Raw genomic sequence first — 18,692 nt, 5'->3', positions numbered from 1 at the left:
CATAATGATAAACATATACTATTTCTTAATATAAATAATACAATCTTCCGTATTGTTTAGAATATCATTTCAAACTTTATTTTGCTTTATATTTAATGTCTTCTGGCAAAATATATCCTTAGGACTAGGGAGTGAATCTGTTCTATCTGTAACACTGACTATATTTAGTAGTTGTTAAATAAAAGTCAGATAATGTATACTTCATAAATATACCAAAATGTACTAACTGACAAATAATATCATGTACTTAGAAGCAAGGAAACAGAGCATATGTTTCACTCCTCACTCCATCTTTCCCCCATAAAAATATCCTGCTCAGTATTAAGCTGTTGCTCTGGCAGGATAGAAACATCATGAAACAAATCCACTGCTTGGAAAAGCTATGTATTCCAGTTTGCCTATTTGCCTACCATTTCTTTCTTCAGTTTTAATCTCTTCCCATTTTCTCTCCCATTTCGTCAGAACTCCTATACTGAACCTTCTCATAAGAGCAGAACACTGACAACTTGTCTAAAAGCTCGTACTCTATTTTAATCTATGCCAGCAGTTTTGTAACCTAGTGAATAAAGCTTTGCTATAATCTAGTTAACAAATTCCAGAGGGATCACTGGGTACACCTGCTTCAGCAAAAACAAAATGCATCTCAGGGCACCACTGCGAAGATCTACCTGATGAAGTCTACACCAGACCACAAAAAACACATTATGCCATGAAGGTTAAGAGACAATTTATTCCCCGCCCCCAGTAAACCCCACCTCCAGATACTGACATTTCAGAAAGTCAGGTGCCTCTCCATTGAACAGCTGTTAATAATAACCGGCCACCATGATGCAAAAGATATTTCAGACCCTGCATTGCCCCCAGCACAGACACCGCATGAGGAAACGACAGGGCCACCCGACGCAGCTCCTCCGGAGCAGATCACCCTGTCTAACACGTGCAGGCCAAGGCCTTTCCGGGGGCGCGACGCCTCGGCTCCAAGCCACCCTCCTCTCCGGGCAACCTCTGAGCAGCAGCAGCAGCAGCAGCAGCAGCGCTGCCGCCTGCGATTAGCCAAGAGAGTTCAAGGCTGGCGGCGCCCAACTGGAAAAGCGACTCTGCCCGAGAAGGCGCTTCATGCTAACCCGTCCGGACTCGGAGCGCCCCAATACGCCCCCTGAAGAACTGGCCGGAGCGCGCCCTCCTCTCCCGAGGCAGCCGGGGCTCGGCAATCTGGGACAGGCGGGACCCCTCGGCCTCCGGAGGGGCGTCGAGCCACAGAGCTGACTGGAAGCGCCCCTCGCCCCACCGGCACTTCCGAGGGGGGTGCGGAGAGGGACAGCCGCCCCCGCCCCCCGCCCGGACCGACGGCGAGCAGAGGCTAGTAGCCCCCAAAGGGCTGCGTTGGAGAGTCGCCGCCCCAGTGCCTCCCCGCCGGGGACAGGGGCAGCCGAGCTGGGGCCGGGAGAGCAGCCTGAGTCAGCACGGGGACGGGGCAGCCCCCGCCAAGCCCACTCCTGCTCCGCCGAGGCCGGCCGCCTTGGCTACCTGTCCTCGCTCTTGTTTTTCTGCTTCTTGCCCATGGCCGCTCACGGTCGCTCTCTCGCCTCGCGCAGGGCCCGGCCAGCCACATCCACACGCGCCTGGGCGCACACACCGCGAGAGGGCCAATGCGAGCCCTCCGGCGGCCGTCACCAACGCGCGCAGGCGCCCTGCGCCTCCCCCAGGAGACCGACCCGGCGCACGGCGAGCAGAGTGTCAAAGCGCATGCGACGGCGAGGGAGGGAGAGGAAGTTCTCGCGGCCGGGCAGAACGCGGAACTCTCGGCCGCCTGCGACAGGCTGAGGACGGGCGCCTCCTCTGGCCGGAGGAGCGAAGAGCAGCTGGGATGAGGCCGGCTCTTCGGACGACTTCCCAAAGGCCTTCTTCAGAAAGAAAATAGGCAGGAATCTTGTGGCATCTTAACAACGTGACAAAATGGATTTAAGCGCGTAGCCATGTTGGTCTGAAGCAACAGAACAAAATTTGAGTCCAGTAGCACCTTTAAGACCAATAAAGATCTTTTTCAAGGTATGAGCTTTCATGTGCACGCACACATTGTATCTGAGGAAGTGTGTGTGCACACGAAAGCTCGTACCTTGAATAAAACTTTGTTGGTCTTAAAGGTGCCACTGGACTCTAAATTTGACTTGACAAAATGTAATCCCAACATTGTTTTTTGTAGGCTCGAGCCCGCCGCTTCAGACACAATGTGATGTTTGATGGGATGCCCACTGCATTAGTGGGCCAGCTCGAATCCAGGTAAGACTATGTTAGGATCCTGTGATGTCTTTAAGATGCCATGAGACAATGTTTATATTTTAGTAGTAGAAATTATTAAAAGGTTGCAAACATAGCTACTTGATGGGGCTGATGAACAAATGGGAATTAATGAGTCAACAAAGGTGAAAAGGCACACACCAACGTGTTTCATCCTGGTGCCTTTTTCTGCAGAGTATCATGTCAGGTCTGGCTTTCACTTGAGTGTTTCAAAATAGCCCAGGAGGCATCAGTTTTGAGGTGCATTAGCAAGCAATGCCCATTCCGAAACAGCTGCCTCTATCATTGGTTGGCATTTGGCTTGAAACCTCCTAATATTCTGTGATTGATGATCAGCACCCATGGCTGCCATTCTGTGGCACTGCCCACTCAATGTTCTCAACATTCCCAAAGTGCCCATAAACTCAACTATGGATCCTTATCTACAGTTTCTGTCCTCTGCTTTACAGCTATCATTTTCTCACCATCGTAATATTCTTTAGGTTATAGGGGTGATTTGCATTACTTCAAAGAAAAAAGATCGGACACATACATACTATACAAACCATAACATAATACAGAATAACAAAAGAGGCTTTTAAATACCTTTGGGGAAATTTCAACTGTTTAAAGTGTTTAAAGGTATCCCCTGTGCAAGCACCGAGTCATGTCTGACCCTTGGGGTGATGCCCTCTAGGATTTTCTTGGCAGACTCAATACTGGATGGTTTGCCATTCCCTTCCCCAGTCATTACTGTTTACCCCCCAGCAAGCTGGGTACTCATTTTACCAACCTTGGAAGGAAGGAAGGCCGAGTCAACCTTGAGCCGGTTGCTGGGATCGAACTCCCAGCCTCATGGTCAGAGCTTCAGACAGCTTCAGACAGCATCCTTTACCACCCTGTGCCACAAGAGGCTCTTGTCAATTCAGTGTTTATAAAGATAATAATAAATGTTTATTTATATCCCACCCTTCCAATGCTCAGGGCGGCTAACAACATAAAAAGAAATACAAAAGTTAAAATTTAGACATTATAATTTATGCCCCCGGCTAAAATCCCAATGGGAAAAGTTTGGCACAAGATGAACAGATAGTAAGGAGAGTAGAAGAGATCAATCCAGAGTGAAGCAGAAATTAAAGTAATGGAATGGAATCTGCAAAACTCAGCTTCAAATCCTGTCTCTATTGCTGGTCAAAGGACTGTAAATAAATGAACTGAAATTGAACTGAAAACTCCCTCACTGCCATTGAAGCTTGCTGGTTGATTTTGGGCCAGTCACATACATACCTAACTCATAGGGTTGTTGTAAGATTAAAATGGAGGAGAAGAAGACTATGTAAGCCACTTTAGCTCCCTACTGGAGAGAAATGCTGGCTAAAAGAAGTCCTGACATCCTAAGAAACTTTTGCAACAAGTGAAGGAAGCAAATGAAAATTCAGTATCTTAAGAGAAAACTACATCAATATTACCAACAGTTTTTTAAAAATACATTCTGATAGTGATGCAGAATTTATCATAATTATGTCACCTTTAAATTACATGCAGACTTCCTTCTTTGGTGTAAAAAGGCACTTGTAGTAATTTCTTCCCCACCTTATTAACTTGTATTTACTCGTGGGATTACTTGGATGTCAATCCTGACAAACACATTTTGGGGAATGTGTGTTATGTGCTGTCAACTCAATTTTGACTTATGGCCACTCTATGAATTAATGACATTCAAAATGTCCTGTTGGTAATAACCTTGCTCAAGGCCTTCCAGATGAAGGCCATGACTTCCTCTACCGAGTTATTCCAGGAGTAAGTCCGCCTAAATAAAATGTTTTTATGAGTTGATTCTTTAGAGTTACTCCTTTAATGCAAGCCCATGAAACAGCATAGATGTTAAATTAGTTTATTCAAATTAATAACAATATCATACTGAGGCTGGAATTAGAAAATTGTAAGTCTCTATAGGATTGCACAGTTAAATTGGGCTGTGAATTCTACTGAATTCCATTAATGTCATGTATTCTTAATTTCATACTCACTCCCCATAGATAAACACTGTAGGCATGTTTGCAGTATATTTCTCCAGCTCACGCCTAAACTAGACTGCAAGTAATTTAGTATAAAAATTTATCATAAGCAGATCCACAGGAGTCCACTGCATTTATTTAAAAGTACGCCAGTTAATCCAAACCAGGCTTTTTCAATCTTTGACCATGGAGGAACCCCTGAAATAATTTCTCAGGCTTCAAGGAGCCCCATAAGTGATGTTAGTTTGCCACAACTCCTTGCCATGCTCCCCAGAAGTGACACCCCCCTCCCCAGTAATAGGCATGTTTGAAGGAGACCGGGAAGGGGGGAGTGGAGGCTCTTTTCCCTCTCTCAGGCACAAGAACCAGAAAAGAACTTTTGTTGTTGTTGGGTGGGAGGGTTATGGCAGTGGCAGATTGTGGCTGTCCATTAAGGCAGCGATCCCCAACCTGTGGGCTGCGGACAACATGTGGTCCGTCGACTAACTGGAGGTGGGCTGCAAAGGACGCCTGTCCCCCCCCCCCCGGCCCTTTACTTCATCCGCGATCCGGCAGGCGCACACAGGACTATCTCGTTGCAGAGAAAGGAGCTCAGGGTTCCCATTAATTTGTCATTGTCATGAGTTAAAATTTCCATGAAAATAAAATGTTCCTTATGTTCATTGTTGTGGCGTGTCTGTATCTTATTTTGAAGGGATGTTTAAACATTACCATAGCGACCAGAGTCAGAGCGTTAGGGCAGTGCTTGAGAGTAGAGGAGTAAACTACCCCCCCCCCCACTGGGCCTCAGTAAAATTGTCAAGCGTTGAGTGGTCCCTGGTAATAAAAAGGTTGGGGACCACTGGATTAAGGCACTAGGGACATACCATAGGGGTCTGTGGACCTCTGGTTGAGACCCCTGACAAACTACCCAATTCCATATAACCCAGGAATGTGTGTATAAAATTCGAATCTTAATTGCTGAAACTTAAAAGAAATCTTTAGCAGAGCGATTAATCAGAGGACCCACAAACAGACTGAAGCTGCAAGCTCCATTGAATGAAATGGGACTTACTTCTGAATATACCTACTTAGCATTGTGCTTCCCACCCCCCACCCCCCACCCCCCTTTAGCATGTTTACTTTAAAATGAATACCACGATCGATTGGATTTTCCTCCTAATAAATCATCTTCTGGGTCAGAACGAATGGCAACCGCTCTTTCCTTGACTCTATAGACTTTCCCCACAGACTGCGCGGTGCACTGTGGGCTTTGTAGTTTCTTGAAATTATGCCTCGATAATCAGGACCGAGTGGCGCAGTCGTCATAGGGGATACAGTCACTCACCATCTCCGTATGTATTGACATTTCGGGTCTACCAACGACCAGGATTTCCACTCTAAATCTCCCCAAGACAGGCACACGGGGCCTTGATCATAGATGCCCCATACGCTAGATAGAGCGGCGCCAGTGTCTGCCATAGAGGACAACGGATTTCCGTTTTCACCGATCTTTCAGGTCGCTTTCGGCGACGCCATGCGTTCTGGCGCGCTGACCACTCGCAGCCGACGATCCCAGCCAGAGGGTTCCTTAGGCCAGGGAAACGCTGCGGCGCGCTGCCATTGCCGTCCTCTTCGGAGGCTTCTAGGTGGGGTTCCTCGTCCCCAAAACAACAATTCGAGGGAGCCGAATCATTCTCCACGCAGTCCTCCCTGCCCAAACGCAGCGCCCCGCAGTTGCTATGACTACGAAGCGTCGCCGGATGGGCTGTACGACGCAAGCGCAGCAAGGGCCTCTGACGACTAACGTCTGTGTCCAAAGAGGAAAGACGGCCGTCTACGTCACACGGGCTGAGACTCAGGCGGAGGGGCCCGGTGGGAGGGACGCCGGCCTGTTGTCCTGCCTCGGGGGAAGCAGCCGGCGGCTGAAGGGGAGTCTCCGCGCCCTCCACCTCGCCTTCTCTCGCAGTGAGTCTCCGGCTCTCAGGCAAGGGCGAGGTTTGGGGGGGCCTGTTCCCTTCTCGGTCGTGGGGCTTGGATTGCCCATCACTGCCCATTGTCCTGGGCCGCCCATGGAAGACGCCCTGGAAGAAGGATGGGGGAGGCACAGTAATCTTGCAAGTCTTACTGCTAGGAGTGTTGCAGTCTCTCAGAGTCTAGTGATTGTGCATTCCCGGAATGGCCAAGGCTGTCTTTTCCTTTTTAACACAACCAGGCATTTGCCTGAGATCGACCACAGGTCACCCTCAGATATCTCCTCCATGGCCTGAACCAGTCTGACCTCTCTAAGAGCCTTAGCTAAGTTCCTGTTCCTGTTATATCGCTGTTTGATCACTGAAATTGTGTTATTTAGAACCACTGTTAGATTATTGTTGTTATATTTGACTATGTTATATGTTAATTCGTTCCATGTATCCCGCCGTGATGTTGTATGTAAACCACCCTGAGCCATATGGAAGGGCAGTATAGAAATAAAATAAATAAATATTATTTTAAGCCCATTTAGGTTGCAGTTCTGGTTAGGTTGGCAATGTTAAGTCTCCCAACATTCCCTTTAGCAGGACAGCCCATGTAACTGTCAGTATGGAAAAGAGACTATTTGTCAGGTTTCTTTGTAGACAGGAAAATAGTAAGCACAGAATTTCTCAGGGCACTTATAATCCTTTTGTTCAACCCTCCTCATGGGATCTAATCTCGGGAAGCCTCAAAGGAAAACATTCCAGGCAGCTGAGAACTCTCTATACACCCAAGAACAAATCTAGGAGGCAGGGGACGAACCATAAATTCCCTGGAGTCAGGTGACCCCTCTAAGCCATAACAAACTGAATAACATATGCATGCATATAAAAGATAAACAACATTCCCATCAGCTATTAGAACTTGTCCAGGGATTTCCAGGTGAGAACTGGAGATTCCACAGCTTTTACACACCAATGCTACAAGAAATGCCAACATAATTTACAAGACAAAAGCAGTTCCCCAGCTGGGTAATTTACACATCAAAGCCCCATAATGGCAACCATACACAGGATGAGGGAGGGGGGATAATAGAAACAGATACATTAGGACCACAACCATTTGACAGAACCAACCTGGTTCTGACACTATTCAGGCAAGACATGGCCTTATGTATATGTTTGACATTGTGTGTGCCTAGCAGTCTTTGCATGCCTTATGAAATTCCAAGGGATTGTAGGATCTCCATATCATAAGAAGGATATTGCAAAACTGTAAAGTACAGAGGGTACAATCAATGTGATTAGGGAGTTGGAGCACCTTCCCTATGAGGAAAGGCTGAAGAGTTGAGGACTTTTTAGTTGAAGAAGAAGAAGAAGAGTTGGTTCTTATATGCCGCTTTTCCCTACCCGAAGGAGGCTCAAAGCGGCTTACAGTCACCTTCCCATTCTTCTCCCCACAACAGACACCCTGTGGGGTGGGTGAGGCTGAGAGAGCCCTGATATCGCTGCTCCGTCAGAACAGTTTTATCAGTGCCGTGGCGAGCCCAAGGTCACCCAGCTGGTTGCATGTGGGGGAGTGTAGAATCGAACCCGGCATGCCAGATTAGAAGTCCACACTCCTAACCACTACACCAAACTGGCTCTCGAGAAAAGAGATGATAAAAGGGGGACATGATAGAGGTCTATAAAATTATGTAAGGGATGGAGAGAGTGCCAAAGATAAATTTTTCTCCCTCTTTCTAAAACATGAGAAAGGTCTTTAGCGCAGGTACTCCACAAATGCACAAGTGAAGGGCTAAATGTACAAGGGAGTAACAACCAGAAAGTAAGGCTGATGGCATAGTTTGAAAATGCAAATGGGTAAAAGCCATTCAGAGATTTTGTGATGAAATAGTAACTAAATAATCAGATCTGAAATTAACTTTGTCAATGGCATGGTGACTGAGAGGCACTAATTCTCTGAATCCCAGAGGAACTTATTGGCCACTATGTGAGACAGGATGCTGGACTAGATGGACTGTTGGTCTGATCCAGCAGGACTTTTCTTGTTTTCTTACTAGAAGAAGAAGAAACGTTGGTTCTTATATGCCGCTTTTCTCTACCCGAAGGAGTCTCAAAAATGGTTTACATTCGCCTTCCCTTTCCTCTCCCCACAACAGACACCCCGTGAGGTAGGTGAGGCTGAGAGACCCCTGATATTACTGGTTGGTCAGAACAGCTTTATCAGTGCGAGCCCGAGATCACCCAGCTGGCTGCATGTGGGGGTGCATGGAATCAAACCTGGCTCGCCAGATTAAAAGTCCATGCTCCTAACCACTACACCAAGCTATGCATTAGTGACATAGGTTTCTGTTTCTTATTGAGGGTTTTAGTGTCTATGGACTAATATTGTAACCCACCACGAGTCAGTTCCCAGGAGTGGCGAGAAATAAAAATCGAAATCTGTTCCACTTAATATTCCTAGTAAGGCCTTGGAGGAGCATGTCTCATGCCTTAAATGCTAGTTGGGGCGGCTGTCCCACCCTTGAGTGCCTTCTCCTCCAACCAGCTTGCCTGTCTATCCAGTGGCCAGCCAATCGCCTTCCGTTCCCCCACCCCTGATCACCCCCTCCTCTTTCCACTTCCCTCTGAGGCTTGGAGGCTGCAGATCCGTGCTACTTGAGAGTTGCCCCTGCTGGTGACATCCATGACAGCTGCCTGCATCCTTTCCAAGTCCTGGGGGGATGGGGAAGCCGTCTGCAGAGTTCTTCAACTCCACCCCCCAGTCTAGCACCTGTTGTATTCCTGAATGCAATGGACTTGGCCCCTAGTAGTAGTAGGAGTAGTAATAAGCGACAGCTTTCTAGTGACAAAGCATCATTATTATGTTAACAGATGAGTACTGAATTACTTTACATTTGAGTCACTTGAGACAGGGTGGAATATAAATTTAAGAAATAAATCTCTGATAAACCTGATGGCTACAAGACGTAAGATTGTACCGAGTACACTTTTAATACTGTTATAACATATCTGACTTTGACTTTCAGTCAATTTTATTTTTCAGGTTTGCTGCTTATATCGGGGAGAAATGGCTGCTGATACTTCTGTTGAAATATTTTCAAAAGTTCTGGAGACTCAGTTACTTCAGGCAACCAAGACTGTAGAACAACAACTTGATGCAGAGCTTGAAAAACTTGATCAGATAGATGAAGATGAATTAGAACTCCTAAAGCAAAGAAGGCTTGAAGCATTGAAGAAGTCCCAGCAACAAAAACAAGTAACTTTTTACAAATTGTATAATGGATAAAAGAAATGCGTATAGCACATTTTTGTATTCAAAGTAGCATTTAGTGCTTATTAAAGTAGTTTTGTAAATCAGACGTTTTCATGTTGCAAATGGGATGAAACTGATAGAATAGAAGGTTGCCTAAGTGAATTTGTGGATGTGAGACTTCAGAGAAGGATTTCCCACCTCATACTCCTACAGTAGAAGAGCCTCTTGTGGCACAGAGTGGTAAGGCAGCTGTCTGAAAGCTTTGCCCATGAGGCTGGGAGTTCAATCCCAGCAGCCGGTTCAAGGTTGACGCAGCCTTCCATCCTTCCGAGGTCGGTAAAATGAGTACCCAGCTTGCTGGGGGGTAAACGGTAATGACTGGGGAAGGCACTGGCACCTTTAAGAGAACCAAGTTTTATTCAAGGTGTATACTTATACACACACACTGTCATGGGTCAGCAAGGTCTCAGCAGTGGTGAGGACTTCTCAAAAAAGGAAGTGGCCAGCATAGCCAAGTAGCAAACGCTGATAAACAAGAGGAGGAGGTGCAAGTCTTACAGCTTGTACAGCTTGTACAAAGTCATCTCTATTCCCCAGCTCTGATCCAGACATGAAAGCCAGCTGCCTTCTTCCAGCCCTCCAAGATTACCTGTACTATTAGAGAGGCAAAGGTGCAGGCTTACAGTACTGCAGGTTAAAATGAGAAGCACTTACTATATGGCTAGGATGAGTTGTTACAGGATTAAGTATGGACAACTGCATTTAACTATAAAGCCTCTTAAAGGACCCAGTCTAACCTATATGCGAACACCTCCTTGCTCAAATCCTGAAAGTCCTGATTTCTTGGACTACCATGCCTGACCTCTGGAATATTGATCCTCAGACTGAAATGGCTTTGTATCTTATCTACTTTCTCAACTTTGGTTATTTGGAAGAACGGTTAAGATTGCTGCAATCTAACACCCCCACCTGGCCAGACCATTACACACAATGAAATGTGAATTTTCCAGTCCATACATATATAGGTAGAGGGTGAGTACCATTCTACAATTGGGAATACATCTGCCCATTAATCTCCAATCCTGACATATTTATTTCTTTTTATTATTTTTCCCCCACAGTTGAAGTCAGACAAATGACAACCTTATAAACTTTGTTATTCCTGTAAGGTCCCTGTATCTGTTTACTGATTTATTACTCACCTTCTACCTATATAAGTGTAGACTAGAAAATTCCCAATTCATTGTGTCTGAAGAAGCATGCATGCACACGAAAGCTCACACCTTGAATAAAACTTTGTTGGTTTTAAATGTGCCACTTTGTTCTGCTACTTCAGATCAACACAGCTACCCACCTGAATCTATCTTATTGGAACTTGAATCGTTCTTATTTATTATATTTATATACTGCCCTCCCCTGCAGCTCAAGGCTGGAACAATACATGGAACAATACAGTATAACTCGGTAACCATGTCCAATGAGTAACAGTAATAACAGGGATAATAGAGATAACAGTGTTTAACAGCATCAACATATTAACAGTCCCATGATTGGTCAGTTGGTCTTGGTAAACTGTTCCAGAGTGACCTTTTTGGTGTAAAGCTAGAAATCTAATTTATTTTCAAGACTAAAGGCTTAGATGAGCAGGAGTTTTTTCACACTCACATGGCATCCAAAATGCCTCTGGAAATCATGTTCCTGGAGATACATTTTGTATGATGGTGATAGTATCAAAACTGTGGATTTTTCTTTTAATAATGCAGGAATCTGGTTCACTTAGGGCACCCTGAAACTGAATATGAGTGCTATGAAGTGTACCACCCAAATACTTAAGATATTCCTATGTTGCCCAGAACCCCAAAATGTGGTAAATATGTAGCCCAAGGCAATTGTTAATAAACTAGCTTTTAAGACCGCTGTAGTAAAAATATAGCAGGCGCTAATGGCTGGGCAGGTGGAGGGCGGGAGGCAGGCTGCTGGAGGGGGGTGAGTCAATGGTGGGTGCACACAGTCCGTGGGCGGGTAGAGGCCTACCTAGGAGTCAGCGGGGGCCTCGGCGAGGCGGCGGTGGCGGCTGCAGGTAGGGCAGGGCGCAGACGGAAGGAGAGCGAAGGATGAGGGGAGTCCTCCCGTGTGGCTGTTTCGGTGGTGGGGAGGTCCGCGGGCGGCGGCGGTGGCTCGTCCTGGGGCATGGCGAAGGGGGAGGCCACAGGGCAAGCCATATATTGTAACATGTATACAGTTACTATATATAAACAATAAACCTGTATGGTTCTAATAGTATGAAACTAGGAGTTTTCAGTGCTAAATTAGAACTAGGAATTACAGGTTACCCATTTATGGGGCAGTTATACATGCTTTTGATCTTATATGGCATAATAAATAAAACTTAAGGATTTAATGGTGATAATCCTGTTTTCTCACAATCAGGAATGGCTTTCAAAAGGACATGGAGAATATAGGGAAATCCCCAGTGAAAGAGATTTCTTTCAAGAAGTGAAAGAGAGTAAAAATGTGGTCTGCCACTTCTATAGAGATACAACTTTCAGGTACAGTACATTTCTATTTGTAAGGCAAAATTTATTGAAATAAATCAAATACTGAAAAACTTGAGCGCAGAAATTCCACCGGCCTGGAACTGATAAATCCAGTGCTCTTATTAAGTATTCTTTCTGTTAATCACTGAATCTCTTAATCCAGGTAACTTCCCAGTGGTGTGAATGGAAAGGGTCCAGTATGCTAGCAGATCTTTCTCTCATGCTCTGAGGAATACAGCATTCTTGGAGGGCAAAATATGTTCTTTTGGGTTAGTTCAGTGTGCTTAACAGAAATTTGCCCCTAAAATGTGTCCAAGGCATTAAAGCTACAGTGACTTCAGTAGTAGTTAAGAATGGAAAATAGCAATCATAATTATATGATACTTAGTTATAAGGGCATATAGCTTTGTGTATGAAATACTGTGTGTAGCCTAGATGTGGCTGGCGAATGTTTAAGAGGTAATTTCATTCTTCAGGTTCATATCCTGTATATTTTGTTTATTAACTTTCTTCTAGATTTTATTAGCTTTCCTGTATATTTTGTTTAGAGCCTCTTGTGGCACAGAGTGGTAAGGCAGCAGACATGCAGCCTGAAAGCTCTGCCCATGAGCAGCTGGCTCAAGGTTGACTTAGCCTTCCATCCTTCTGAGGTCAGTAAAATGAGTACCCAGCTTGCTGGGGGGTAAACGGTAATGACTGGGGAAGGGAATGGCAAACCACCCCGTATTGAGTCTGCCATGAAAATGCTAGAGGGCATCATCCCAAGGGTCAGACATGACCTAGTGCTTGCACAGGGGATACCTTTACCTATATTTTGTTTATTAGCTTTCTAGATCAACTTAATGAAAGCATCATTTTTAGTAAACATTTACTCCTAGAAACCAGACACCCTATAGTAATTTTAATTTTTTTTTTGTATGGCTTCAGCAGTCTCTGTATGCTGACGTGTAATTCCTGACAAAGTATAATGGTTTGATTTCTTCATTAAAAATGTTTGAATCATCTTTGTTTTGTTTGTTTCAGATGCTTAATACTAGACAAGCATTTAGCTATATTGGCAAAAAAACATATTGAGACCAAGTTTATCAAATTAAATGCTGAAAAATCCCCATTTCTGTGTGAGAGACTTCGCATCAAAGTAATTCCTACACTAGCACTTGTAAAAGATGGGAAAACCCAGGATTATGTGGTTGGCTTCACTGATCTGGGGAACACAGATGATTTCACCACAGAGACCTTGGAATGGAGATTAGGCTGTGCAAATATAATCACGTACAGGTAAAGCAAAATACTGTTTAAAGTTTTATTCATTCATTTATTTTCTTGAATTTCTATACCGCCGTCCCATAGGACTCAGAGCGGTTTACATAAAACTTTGTGGGTATACATCGTAATCATAGTAACAGAATATTATAACAGATTTAGCTGCTTTACTAGGGTTAACAGGAGTTTTTTCCCTTTGGGAGGAAGGGGGGGAAGGTAATGGAACACACTGCCTGGGTTTCCTTTGGCTACATTTGTTATTTTGCTGATAAACATTTCTTACTCTGAACCATGCTATTGAAATAAATTCCCTTTGGAGAAAAAGACTGTTCCCTGTTTTTTGTTTTTTCATTATGGAAATGCAGTGACTTGAGAAGGGACATTCCTGGTTAGGTAATGTTCTCTGGTCAGGCCAAACCTGTAGCTCATAAAGGCTGTACTCTTCCAGGGCTTTTGTTGATGGGGATGCCATGTTGATGACAGGGCTGCTTCTCAGCCCCAGGCAGCCATACCTCAAAAGAAAGTCGTTTGGCCAGACTTGCCCCATAAGCAGTTTTTTAAGACAAGCTGCTGCTTCAAGGGTTTTGTTTGAGGTTTTGTTTGTTTGTTTTAATAATGCAGGTATAGCATTTGAAGGTACTTCTTTTTTTCCTTTCCAGTGGCAACTTGATGGACCCCCCTTTCCAGAGCCAAAAGAAGTTTGGAACCAGTTTCACAAAGCTGGATAAGAAGATGATCAGAGGAAAGGCATACGATTCAGATTCTGATGAGGATTAGATGACATGATAATTAAAAATATTTGTAAATCATCTTTTCCTTTACGCTTGATACATTTCTAGGAATGTTTTTATAAAGGTCTTTGTTTTTAGGACATTTGCACACAAAGCTCATTTTCTAAACAATTTTATACAAGTCATGAGAAGAAATCGTAAATATTTTTTTTCCTTCTTTGAAGGTCATTTCTAGGCTGAAAAAAATCGGAGCCCTTTTTAAAATAGTTCCTGGATGGATAATTTTCCATGTTTGCTCGTTTGAAGTGGTTCTTCAAAATGCATATTAGGACTTTATATCATTTGCCAGTGATTGATGGGGAATGCATCAAGAATGGTTTCTAAAATTATTCCAGAAGCAATGCATTAACAAGATCATTGCTTGTTTCACAGTGCCATGAGCATAGCAGTGCCTAACTTAAGTACATTGCACAGCATATTATCAATCTGTTTTAGCTGCTCTTTAATTAAAATGGCTACAGAATGCATACTTGCATGCTACAGCTAAATCAGTAAGGTAAGGGCTCATGGCAAAAATTGTTGAACCATACCTTACTTTCAGGATTATTTAATGTAATTCTGTAGTTTGACGATAGATTAGACGGGGTGGGAGGATTCTGGGTCTTCAGTGATTCTTATGGAAGGTGTATGCCTGTTTTTGGAATTTTAAAGGCCCCTTGAGGACCTCATAGTGTAGCTTGATGAATTTCCCTTCTCTCAGATGACCATTAGACCTTATTGAAAGCCCCTGGGGACCAAGGGGAGACTACGAGATCAGCAGTGTGTGGAAGCGCTATAAAATAGTGATCCATTCTTCCATTTCTCTTAGTGAGGCAGATATGGAGCTAACCAAAATTAAAACAATAAACCAACATGGACAAATGAGCTTGACCTGTAGAGGAGCCGGGGCATGGGAAGAGGAGAGGGATGAACCTGGAGGGGAAATGGGGGGGTGTCGTTGGTTGGTGGGTACAGCTTCTACGTCCCATTAGAACCTGAGCCTACCACCTGCCTCAGAAGAAGCAGAACAATTTGGTTCTTCAGCTGAGCAGATCAGCAATGTTTTTCTCTTAACTTACTGATACTTTTCTATGTTCATGTAATTCAAAAATAAAAAATTATTTGAATTCTAATGCTCAAGTGTCTTCAAAAGTAACTTTTCTTTTCCTTAATGCAGCAGTTATCAAACTTTGTGACAGCATTTTAGTATGCTATGAAAGGGACTGCACTAGGTTGCCATGCCAGAGGTATTCCTTGCCTTATGCATCTTGGAACAGAAAGACCCTATATCATGTTGATCTCCTTATCTCCACTGATAGATTTGAGCAGTAACAGTTCAGAACTCTACCACTTTATTGGTAGATAAAAAGGTTTTTTTTAAAGAAACGTTGAGTAGGAATTTTGCTGCAATTTCTCTATTAGGGCAAGATATGTTTTGAGAACTTCTGCTGGATACCCAGAATGTATCTTTAAGGCCAGAGGATAAGCCTTCCCCAATAACACATGGAAGCAGCTAGTTTCAGATCTGCAAGTTATTTGATTTCATTAAAAACAGAAAAGGTTAAAAAATACAAATATGCAACCTAATAATTTTTTCCTTGTAGGAAGTTCAAAAATGTATGTATTTATTACATGGTAATTGAATATAATATTAGACTCAAGTGACAGCCTCACAATGTAAAATTATTAACTGATATATATCTAATAAGGACCATATGATCCTGACCAAAGGCATTTCAGCCATATGGCCTTCAGCTGTGAAGTATACAATATAATGTAAAATACAATAGCTCCAGACATTGAAACTAATCCTTATCCATTGTTGTTCCTCTATATATTTGTGAAACAGCCTAGGGGGTGGGACGTGTCTGGCTGTCCAAGTTAGAATAGGGCCGATCAGGGTGCAGCCAGCTTTGCCCTGATTGGTCCTGCCCCTGCAGCTCCCACCCTCCATCCCTGGTCTCTAGCCTCTTTGCTCTCAGACGCATCAGTGCCTGGAGCCAGCAGCAGGCAAGGGGAGAGGTCCCTGGGCAACGGGTCTTGGTGGAGGGTTTGCTAACGAGGGCCTCCCGGCCTTCTAGGCTGGGCCTGCTGACGAGGACCTCCTGGCTTGCTGACTGCCTGCTAAGGAGCTCTGTCCTGCCCCTGCTAATGAGCTGCCCAGCCCCCACCTGCCCCACTTGATTTGGCTGCAAGCTGCCGCCCAAGGCCACCTTAAGTTGCCTGGCCAGGGGCCAAGGGAGTTGCCTGGCCAGGGGCCAAGGGAGAGGGCCCTTTCAAGGCCTGTTCTTAGGAATGGGCTTTGAAGCCAGTCAATAATTTCAAACATGTAGGACCTAGTATAGATTGTAAAATTATTTTCTGTAACTCAGAGCAGAGATAAAAATGCAGAGGCCTTTTTATAAGTAACTGTAATCCCTGGTTGAATACACAGATATTAAGGTGGTTCACAATTGCCCCATAGCATAATTGAGAAATACTTTATCTGGACCTTGAAAGGAAGGTACATTGTAAAGTACATCTGAATATATGCGTATTCAACCGTGGCTCACAGCTGACTCCCATCCACCTAGCACATAGGACCAGTTTTCACAGGATGCTTTAATGTGAACCCTCTATCTTACAGAGGCCTTGAGTGGGTAGCTGTGTTGGTCTGAAGCAGCAGAAAAAAATTTGAGTCCAATGGCACCTTTAGGGCCAACAAAGTTTGAGGGAGTGTGCATGCACATGAAAGCTCATACCTTGAATCAAACTTTGTTGGTCTTAAAGGTGCCACTGGACTCTAAATTTGTTAGGGCGGCCTGGTTTGTTTCTCCCCTTCCCAAAGAACTGAATGCCCAGATGGAATGGATAAAATTCACACCAGCTACTATCTGCGCAGTTTATTAATGTTAACCATACTGTAGGCAACTTTTTGTATGAAGATCCACACAATAGACCACAATTCTAGTAATAACACATGAAATAAAGTCCTCATTTTCAAACCAGTGTCTTGTTTAACTGTTTAATTGCTTGAAGATTCTATTAGCAGCATTGAAGAAGACAATAACTGCTTGAAGATTTCATTTGCAACATGAAAAATAAAAATGCTATTGTTTCGATCCATATGCCTTCTTTAGTGTGATTCTTAGACAATATTTCACCACAACCCAATGAATCCTTGGAAGAATAACATTCATCACAAGATCTTCAGTAGCCTGACAATCACAAACCGATCAACAACTCGCAGGCTAGTATTGATTTGGAGTTGCTGAATTACTTGACTACTTGCCTGTGTATACAAAGTTAAGGTTGTTAACTTCAACTTGGGGCCTGAAGTGCTTCTGTAATTACAACTGCTCTCCAGGCATTTTTGCTAAGGTGCCTTTTCATAACAATGATTTAGGAAGAATCTTCTTATTATATAAAAATATAATGGAGTATTTGTACTTCTGGAAATGTGTTGAATGTCCCAAAGCCTCCAGGCAGAGCCCCACCCGTGCCTGGAGGCTTTGAAACTTCCAGACACACACACCACCTTCACAGGCAAAGTTCTGCCCACAAAGGTGGGGAGGTATTTAAGGGAAGAATGCTGCCTAATTACAGGTATTTAAAGGAAGAGTACTGCCTAATTATGGCTGATCATGACAGCTGTAAGGTGGGGCCACCCTCCCATTAAACTGACAGGCTGGTAGGGAGCATTGTCTGCCATAATCTGGGGCTGTCATAATCAGCTGTAACACAGTGGGGGTGGGGGGGATTCCAGCTGCCTTTAAACTCTCCCAGCCAAGGCTGTGCATGCTTAATGGTCAGCCCTCCCCACACATTATAGCTGATCATAACAGCCTTGGTCCCTTTTCAATACTCACCCACTACATTGGCAGACTAGGGGATTATACTACTGTGCACAGCATGTACTGTCTAGCGCTGTGTGTATTATCCTAGTATGTACTTTTGGCAAAATTTAAGATGACGCGTTAATACTTATGCTTTGTTTAAGTTTTGTTCTCAATTTGTAGTTGTTCTAAATTTCCTAATTCCTATTCTTATCATATTGTTTATACTCTGCTTTGAGTCTCAGTGAGAAAAATGAACTATAAATAATGTACAGAGATAAGTAACGGCACATGAAAAAAATAGCTTCATAGGATGGAATAGGTTTTCCAATGGAGGTGGGAATCAATAGTGCCATCCTATGTTGTTACAACCTACTAAGACTATTGATTCCAATGGATTTCTAAAGGAGTAGCACTGCTTAGCCTGGCCCTGTGCATTTACAGCTCCATTCTTAATTGTGCATTCTGAGAAATGCTTAAATACAATCTCAGTGCATAGTCCATGTTGGCTCATGTAGTTGGTGTTGCATGTCTATAAAAACCTTTTGCATGACTTATAATTAAACATTTGTACTCAGCAATGTGAGAAACTGGCTAGATTCAAATGAGTAGCTGGGAGTTATCATGTGGCTGCATTTGGATGCTGTGACACAATTTACTAATGTAACCGGATTAACTTTTGCTTATATATTCCTACTGTTATGATGGTCAGTTCTTAGTCTGAGGAAGAGTGCTTGCACTCGAAAGCTCACGCCTTGAATAAATCTTTGTTGGTCTTAAAGGTGCTGCTGGACTCTGATTTTATTGAGAAACTGGCTA

At 43.9% G+C, this 18,692-nt stretch overlaps 2 protein-coding genes across 4 annotated transcripts in view; one reads left to right on the top strand and one right to left on the bottom strand.

The window, feature by feature from the left end:
• EIF5B (eukaryotic translation initiation factor 5B) overlaps window positions 1-5,771 on the bottom strand; it is a 46,828-nt gene extending 41,057 nt beyond the window's left edge. The window contains exon 1 of one of the 2 annotated variants that reach the window (XM_077343510.1): window positions 5,623-5,771. In XM_077343510.1, coding sequence (XP_077199625.1) covers window positions 5,623-5,756 — 134 coding nt within the window. In that variant the 5' untranslated portion in view covers window positions 5,757-5,771. Of the gene's footprint in view, window positions 1-1,527; window positions 1,750-5,622 lie in introns of those variants that run through there. The other variant, XM_077343511.1, reaches the window with a different exon arrangement.
• Window positions 5,772-6,074: 303 nt separating this feature from the next.
• TXNDC9 (thioredoxin domain containing 9) lies at window positions 6,075-15,191 on the top strand. 2 transcript variants are annotated; one of them, XM_077343512.1, is made up of 5 exons: window positions 6,075-6,242; window positions 9,279-9,491; window positions 11,919-12,037; window positions 13,049-13,303; window positions 13,948-15,191. In XM_077343512.1, the coding sequence occupies exons 2-5, from the start codon at window positions 9,303-9,305 to the stop codon at window positions 14,063-14,065; spliced, it is 681 nt and encodes a 226-aa protein (XP_077199627.1). In that variant the 5' UTR covers window positions 6,075-6,242; window positions 9,279-9,302; the 3' UTR covers window positions 14,066-15,191. The 2 variants fall into 2 exon arrangements, with proteins under 2 accessions (XP_077199627.1, XP_077199628.1); XM_077343513.1 differs by having other exon boundaries at window positions 6,086-6,261.
• Window positions 15,192-18,692: the final 3,501 nt, after the last annotated feature.

The sequence above is a fragment of the Paroedura picta genome, chromosome 6, assembly GCF_049243985.1.
Source record: "Paroedura picta isolate Pp20150507F chromosome 6, Ppicta_v3.0, whole genome shotgun sequence".
Taxonomy (NCBI): Eukaryota; Metazoa; Chordata; class Lepidosauria; order Squamata; family Gekkonidae; genus Paroedura; species Paroedura picta.
Note: the sequence above shows the minus strand (reverse complement) of the source record. Positions and strands in the feature narration are given on the sequence as shown.

What these genes read in the sequence shown, in the direction of transcription:
- TXNDC9 (XM_077343512.1), top strand. Translation starts at nt 9,303, where the DNA reads ATGGCTGCTGATACTTCTGTTGAAATATTTTCAAAAGTTCTGGAGACT. An exon ending in AGTCCCAGCAACAAAAACAA is followed by an intron (nt 9,492 to 11,918) that starts GTAACTTTTTAC and finishes TCTCACAATCAG; the next exon opens with GAATGGCTTTCAAAAGGACA. An exon ending in GCAAATATAATCACGTACAG is followed by an intron (nt 13,304 to 13,947) that starts GTAAAGCAAAAT and finishes TTTCCTTTCCAG; the next exon opens with TGGCAACTTGATGGACCCCC.